The sequence below is a fragment of the Balaenoptera physalus genome (genome assembly GCF_965194825.1).
Source record: "Balaenoptera physalus genome assembly, chromosome: 10".
NCBI classification, from domain to species: Eukaryota; Metazoa; Chordata; class Mammalia; order Artiodactyla; family Balaenopteridae; genus Balaenoptera; species Balaenoptera physalus.
In genome coordinates this window covers 60,476,279-60,484,434 of record NC_138889.1, presented here as the reverse complement: position 1 = coordinate 60,484,434, position 8,156 = coordinate 60,476,279, and the positions used below count along the sequence as shown (strand labels likewise).

The following is an 8,156-nucleotide window of genomic DNA, read 5'->3' as shown; positions in this document are numbered from 1 at the left end:
TTTCTCTCTAAATAAATCCACTTCTTACCTCTGACTTTGTCTCTCACTGAATTCTTTCTGTGATGAGACATCAAGAACCTGAGCTTCATTAAGTCCTGAGACCAGGTGTGTGATCTCAGTTAAAAGACCATGGGTTCAAGTCCCAATCTGGATTTTGGCTGGGTTCGAGTCCCGGCCGGTGGGTTCAAGTCCCAGTTGGAGTTACACGGTTTCAGCACTAGGCTATAGCTGTACTCACGGCTAAGATTGATTACAGCAATGTATTTAGTATGGACACACACTGGATCATAAGAGAAAAGGACTGCAGGCTGAGTCTGAAAGAATCCATGTATAGGCTTTCTTATGCTCTCTCCCTCTCATGAGAGATCACACTAAGCACACACTTTCCCCCAGCACAAATGCAGCATGTGTGCCATGTTTCTGTCTAGAGAAACAGGACCCACAGTTTTTATTGGCCACGTGGGCACTCTCTTCCCAACATGTTTCCAAATTCCAGACTCTCAGAAGGAAAGCAGGTGTTTAACATAAACCGTAATGTGTTCGAATAGCCTGTGCATGGACTACTTTCATAAATTGGAATTCTACTATAGGAAGAGCTTTCCTTTCTCCCCTGTTTATAATATTTATTCAATTGTGCATATCAATGTGGACTTGTGGGTTTTTATCTTATTCAGAGGGTCGTAATCTAATACTATTATCTTCTCAAAAAATATATACACATGCACACACATACATGTATAAAATAACACATATAAATATAATTTTTATTTTCTTACGGGTGGGTTGCCCAATGCTCTGGATCTCTGGACCTTTTAGTTGAGTCCCCTCTGAGGCCCGGAACCTTCGCTCCACTCTCAAGCTGTCCAGGGAAGTTTTAAGCGTGATACCCATCAACAGACCGGCAACCAATAGGTGGGAGCGTGGGAAAAGGGGACTAAAGACAGAGAGGAGCGGAATGGAGGGGTGAGGGGCGGAGCCAGGGAGCTGCGCAGCCGTTGGAGGGGGTGGTGGTCGGGTTGTGGGAGAGGAAGGGGCAAATCCTAAGCCACGGCTGGGTCGGGAGTGGGGGCCGGAGAGAGGTGGGATAGCCCAGCCTGGGCCGCGAAGGCACCGGGCGGCGGAAGGAGAGGGGTGGGGCTTTGGCTGCAACGGCCCGAGGGGGCGGGGCCGACTTCCCGCCGTAGCCAATGGCCTGCCCCAATCGCCGGCGGGCTGCGGCCTCCGCGCGTCCGGGACCGGCTTTCCTACCTGCTGTTCTCGGTGTCTTGGGTCTGTCAGCCCTGCTGCCGGCCTCTCGAGGTCTCTGTCGGCCTGCTTCTTTACTTTTCGTGGTTTGTGTCCGCGTCCGCAGTCCCTCTCCTGTCTCCCCAGCGTTGGTCATTCTCCCGGGCTTCAGTGTCCGAGACGTGAGGGCTTGACCCCGCGCCCAGACCTACCAAGAGAGATGGAGGAGCCGGGGTCCCGCGCAGGTGAGTGGGGCTGGGAGACTGGAGAGCCCCCCAAAACGCGGGGCGCTGTGACTCTGGGGACAGGTTTGGCAGCACTATCTGGGCTTAGGGAATCCAGTCTGCGGGGAATATTGGGTCAGACACACCCCAGTTGGCTAGGGTCTCAGACAGAGCCAGAAAGTATTCTTGGCTAGGTCTGTTTTTGTTTTCCTTCGACAGAAGCCAAACTTATTTAGAGATGAAAGGGATCTGAGACTGGGAAAACCCTTCTTACTAAAGAGGGTCTGTGGGCAGCAGAGAGCCCTGAGCTGAAACTTAGGAGACCTGGGCCGTGGTCCGGGTTTTGTTACTGACTCACTGAGTGGCCTTAGAGGAGTTTATTCCCCTCTGTGGCCTGAGTTCCCATGTGTCCCACGAGAAGGGTTTGGACCACAGGCTCTTCAGAGGCCTGACGTGTGACGGGTACTCCTTAAGTATCAGTAGTTAGGAGTGAATAAAGAAGGGAGGCCTCCTTCCGGGGTTCACTGGAGGCTGCTTGCTGCTCTGGATTAATTGGAGTCTGTGGAATTACACTGTTCTTCAAGCTTGAGAAATAGGTGGTATTATCTCCATTACGAGTGAGGAAACTGAGGCTCAGAGGTAAATTTGACTTGCTCGTGTCAAAGCCAAGTCAGTCTTCAAAGTCCATGCTGCACTATACTTTCTTCCAGTGAGAGAGCAAGGAGGGCTTGATTGAAAGGTGATTATATAGAGCGGCAATTAATCACGTTGAGTTCTCTGCTAAAATGAACAACTCCAGAGCAGAACTGTATCTGATTCTTCTCTGTCCCTAGCTCCCGGCTTACGGTTTGTGCGAAGCAGTTTGGGTGTCAATGCCAGAGTCACCACCTGTGTTACCACTGTCATCAACATGATCAGCATAATTAATAAAAAGTAATGATAGGGACTCTAATTGTTATAGTGATAGCAAAGCCATAAGTGAAATTGTGAAGACATCTGAATTTATAATACTTTTCCTTACATAGTGCTTTAAAGTTTATAAAACATTTTTGAGTGGTTCTTCATTCAGTCATCTTAGGTAGGTATTATTGTCATCCACATTTTATAAGCAAGGAATCCAAGACCTAGAGCGATTAACTGACTAGCACAAGGTCATGCAGTAAGAACTTGTGCTTCTCCTTACGTGCTCTCTTCCCTTCCTCTCCTTTTCTTTTTTCCTAGTCCTCCCTGCCCATTCCCATGCTTATTCTGTGCTTCATTCTTCTTACCACCCAGAGACATCCTGTTTTGGTGTTAACCAATAATCATGTGTTGGCTGATGATTAATAGTATTGATATTAACTTACATATCTTATAAGAGTTTAAAATGTGACCTCTCCCAGAGGTGCCGAGGGATTTAAATACTTTTAAGAAGGGGGGTTGTAATTGTGGTTGTCGTTATCATCATCATTATCCACAGGTTTCAAGGAGTAAAACTAGAATATGTAGTGATTGACAGTCTAAAAATAGTAACTGTCCTATATTGAGCTCATACTGTGTCATGGGCCCTGTAACAGACACTTAAACTTTTTAACTTAATTCTTTCACCCATTCTACTGAATCTTATAAATGAGGATCCAGAAGCATAGAGAAGTTAAATAACATGCCCAAGTTCATGCAGTCCTGGCCTGGCCCAGACCTTATGTTCTAAACCATTACACCAGCTTGGCCCAGGTTCAGATCTTTACTTAGAAGAAAGCCTGACCCTCTGGCAGGAGAGCCTGAATTGGGGAGAGAGAGGTGTGCTCAAGTACGGTGTGAGGAAGACAACTGAGAGCCCAGAATTGGAACGAGGGGAGGCTTTTCTTCCGGACTCAGGAGGCCACCTCCCCACCCCCTCAGATAGTGAGCTGTGATTCTTCTCGCTTTAGGTTAGGAACAAGTGAAATGAATTATTCATATGCTAAATGAATTCATATGCTAAATAAATCATTCATATGCTGTCAATGACATAGCTTGTCTTGATTGACACTATGAGGCTGTAGCCCAAAGCAGTGCAACTTTCCCCTTCAGTTCATTGCCCAGAAGGCTACCTGAGAGAGAGGTCTTAAGTGCATACTTGATCTTGGCATTCCTCTGCCAAAAACTGTTGAGTGGCTCCCTACCTGTGGGAATAAACACTTTAATAAGGTATCAAAGCCTCCCAGGATTTGCACTCACCTGACCCCTTCAGTCCCACCTTTGCTCACAGCTTTTGCACTCCACTGTAGTCATACTGGATTACCACGAGTCCCCACAGCTCACTGTGTTTTCTGTGACCTTTAGGCTTTTCACATCCACTCCCTCTGCCCTTCTCCTTTTCAACCTTCATTTGGCTAACCCACTATTCATCCTTTAAGATCCAGCTCACCCATTCATTCAATCATTCAATGAATATTTGTCAAGTGCCTATGAATTACCAGGCAAGGTTCTAGGTGTAGAGGCATATCAGGGAATAAAACAGACATATCCCTGCCCTTCATGGAACTTCTATTCTGTGGGGTATATTAAATAAGTATAATATATGGGTGATGGTAAGTGGCATGGAGAATAGAGCAGGAAAAGAGGATAGAGAGGGGCAAGGGAGTTGTCAGGGAAGGCCTCACTGATTGGATGATGTTTGAATAGAGCTGAAGGAGGTGAGTGAGTGAGGTCTGTGCCTATCTGAATGTTCCAGGCCCAGAGTATAAGGATATGAGACAGGAGATCCCGTGGCTTATTACCCCTCCAAAACTCCACCACTGCTGCCTTCATCTGGACAGTTGCCCTTTTCTGTTTTCCTGCATGCTCTCATGTTGACCTCTAAAGTAGCACTTACTACATGATATTGTAATTGTCTATGTATATGTCTGTTTCGCTCACCTGGATTTGGGTTTCTTGAGGGCAGGGACCTCTGATTCCTTTCTGTCTCTTCAGCACCTACTTTATGGCCTAACTTTCTGAGTGGGCACTCAGAAATATTTATTAAATAAATGAGTAAGGCCTTATGGGCCTCATTCTTACAGCCTGATTATTTTTACAAATGACTTGGAAGACAGAGCTTGGATGACAGGTGGTGAGAGAAAATATAATAATTCTAAGCTTGGTTCTGTCTGTCTGACTGGATTCCCTTTTTGGGCCTCTGAGAAGTTGAACACCTGATTTTCTTTGAGAAATGTACCTAGAGATTTCCATTTTCAACATTATGGCAGGCTAGCTAACCTGTAAAATGGTGGATACCTGTAAAATGGTGGATAAATATAACAAAGTCTTTTATAGCTGAATTTGCAAGAAAGTAAGAGAAATCCCCAGGCCTAAAAACCAAGAGTAAACTGAAAACTGGACAAGTTAGCCCCTTTACCTGACCTCAGCTGCCCTAGATGTTTGCATGTCCCACTTACCTAGAAGCTTGGGCTTTAATATACCTGCTGTTACAGTGAATGAAACTGTGGGCCCACCTGGGTTTGACTCTGGTTGGAAGTGAGATCCCCGCATGAAGCTAGATGCCTTGAAAATCTGTATCCTCTGATCAAGTGGAGTAGGAAGAAGAAATCTTACTACTGACAGAGATGACAAAGAAGATTGCCTCTTCTAGGCTACAATAGAAGGGAAAAGTTTGCCTGGAGAATTCTTTTTTTTTTTTTTTAATAAATAAATAAATTTATTTAAAAAAAAAACAGGACAAAGATTTCCATATAACTTTCATACAGACTTACCAATTTTTTTTTTTTAATTTTTATTTATTATTTATTTATTATGTTTATTTTTGGCTGTGTTGGGTCTTCGTTTCTGTGTGAGGGCTTTCTCCAGTTGCGGCGAGCGGGGGCCACTCTTCATCGCGGTGCGCGGGCCTCCCACCATCGCGGCCTCTCCCGTTGCGGAGCAGAGGCTCCAGACGCTCAGGCTCAGCAGTTGTGGCTCACGGGCCTAGTTGCTCCGCGGCATGTGGGATCCTCCCAGACGAGGGCTCGAACCCGTGTCCCCTGCATTGGCAGGCAGACTCTCAACCACTGCGCCACCAGGGAAGCCCCAGACTTATCAATTTTTAACATTTTACCCCGTTTGCTATATCATTTCCTCTCTGTCTCTGTCTCTATCTCTGTCCTTGTCTCTTCATGTATACATACATACATACGTACATACATACATACACACATAAATGTGTGTGTCTAATATTTCTTCAGAATCACTTGAGACCAATTTGCACACATCATCCCCATCTACCTGCCTGGCGAATTCTTAACCACAGGCATTCCCTCATATGGATTTGGGTTTATGTTTATATTACCTGAATGGCCTAAAAACTCCACGCCAAGAAATTGACATTAGAAACCATCCGGGCTGGTAATACCTCTGAATGCTCGGCAGAAGCACATACAGAATCTCTCTGGAGAGACACTTGACACAGGCTGCATAGGAGCCTCCCACAGAGTCTGGAGGATAGACTTCTTGTTAGATGAGAGTGCCTATTGCATGCTTCGTACTGTTGAGATCATGATGTTACTTTTGTATAAAAAAATAAACATTTGAGTACATCTTTGCCTCCCAGTGATCTCCAGAAATGGAATGATAGAGCAGAACTTGTATACAAGCCAGCATTTGAATGTGGACACACGTTTATCTGCCTCCTATCCTTGCAGAGGTCATGGAAGAAATGACATCGTGCTCCTTCAACAGCCCTCTGTTCCAGCAGGAGGACAAGAGAGGGATCACCTACCGGATCCCAGCCTTGCTCTATGTGCCCCCTACCCACACCTTCCTGGCCTTTGCAGAGAAGCGCTCCTCGAGCAGGGATGAGGATGCTCTCCACCTGGTGCTGAGGCGAGGGTTGAGGACTGGGCACTCAGTACAGGTGACTGCTTATCCCAGACCTGAGCCTGGGCCTCAGTTTCTACACTGCTCTGAGTATGTCAGAGTCTGTGTCTTTTCCCATCAGTGCAAGAAAAGCCTTGTGTCAGAGCTGAGGAGGAAAAAAAGCAGTAACAGCAATGCTGTCAGTTACTGAGTACTTACTGTGTGCCAGGGGCACACTGAATCTCACAGCCATTCTGTGACGTAGGAACTATTGTCAGTCACATTTTACAGATGAGGAAACTGAGGCTCAGAGAGGTTGCTATTTGCTCAAGGTCACACAGCTATAATAAAGCAGTAAAAGCAGGCTTCAAACTCAGTCTCTGACTAGAGGCCTCCATGGTTTGTTCAGTTTGGCCAACATGTGGTGTGCTTTTCTTTTTCATTCACATTCTCTTTTATCCTCATAAGTCATCAAAAGAAGTAAGCATTGTTAATCCAGTTTTGCTGATGAGGGATCCTGGTGCTCCAACAGGTAGGTAGCTTGTTCAAGACCACAACTACCGGAAGATGCGGGGGAGGATGACCGCACCCATTCTCCCGCTCCTCTTCCCATTCCTGCTCTTCCTCTCCCCTGTGCTTTATGTGGGGTAAATATTATGATGCCCGTTTTACAACAGCAAGCTGGAGCTCGGAAGTAAAGTGACTTGCCTTAGGCACACACCTAATAAGAGGCAGAAATGGGTTTGGTGCCCTTGTCCCTAAGTAGCACATGTTTACTGTGTTTTTATGGGGGAGAGAATGGTTGCTGCCCTTGGGCCTATGAACTACAGGGTTACTTCAGATCCCACTTTTCTCATTGTTGCCTTTTATCTCTCAGAGATTGCTGAAGTGAGGATCAGGTGAGACAATGGATTTGAGAGTTACACACATACATATATTTTTTATAAGAGGTACTTTAATCCCTCTAACCTGCTCTGCTTTTCTACTCACAGAAACCTCACCATTAAAACTTCATGTCCATAGGGATGCCTTGTTTTGCTGTTACAGTGCAAATGCTATTCTGCTGAGGGTGGCCCTTGCCAGCAACTCCTGTGTTTGCTTTTGATGACTTACTCACATTTCCCTGTAGGGAAGTTTTTTACTTCAGGGAATTTCCATTCCTTGCTCTTACACCTTGTCACAAGTCTTTCTTGTGGCTTCCCAGGGTCAAACCTCTGCTTATATCCCGGGTGTCCTGTAGCCCTACTTGGAGTTCTAGCTCTTTTGTTTCCTTCAGGACAGGCAATGCCTGTGGTTATGTTGCCCTGCTTTCTGTCACAGACAGTTGGGCAGTTAAGCGTTTTTTATCAGGTTACATAACCTCACTGCCCAGTAGTCACACACATTCACAAATGTGTCCACTTTAACTCATTCTCTCTTCTCTTTGTTTTATTCACATTAATTCTCTCATTTACTTAATTGTAGTATCTTAAAGTTAGAAGAATTATCAGCCCAACTTCTTTCCCAATATAGAAATCTTCTGTATTCCATTGGTAGCTACTAATAGCTTAGTGGGTAAGAGCCTGGCTTTGGAGTCAGGCAAGACCTATCATTTATTGGCTGTGAACTTGAATACCTGACTCTTCTCTGTTTCATTGTCTGCAAAATATAATTAATAATAGCAATTACATAGTAGGAACTCAACATTAGTCATCTTCTATTAAGGGTCTACTTACACAACTCCTCAAATGAGGAACTTAATCCTGTAGCAACTGTTAACTTTTTTTTTTTTTTTTTGAATGAGATGATCTGTACTTCTCTATAATTACCCATTGGTCTTGTTCTGCCTTCTGTACATTATATAGGTAAAGTCCCTTTTCTGGAGAACTGCTCTTTGATGTATCTGAAAACGGTATTCACACCCTCTGAGTCTTCTAT

General features: G+C 45.1%; 1 protein-coding gene across 4 annotated transcripts in view; it reads left to right on the top strand.

Moving 5' to 3' along the window:
* Positions 1-440: 440 nt before the first annotated feature.
* Positions 441-8,156, top strand: part of NEU3 (neuraminidase 3) — a 28,353-nt gene continuing 20,637 nt past the window's right edge. The window contains exons 1-2 of one of the 4 annotated variants that reach the window (XM_082411291.1): positions 442-1,469; positions 6,086-6,297. In XM_082411291.1, coding sequence (XP_082267417.1) covers positions 1,445-1,469; positions 6,086-6,297 — 237 coding nt within the window. In that variant the 5' untranslated portion in view covers positions 442-1,444. Of the gene's footprint in view, positions 1,470-5,994; positions 6,298-6,452; positions 6,772-8,156 lie in introns of those variants that run through there. The other 3 variants (XM_082411290.1, XM_082411292.1, XM_082411293.1) reach the window with 3 other exon arrangements.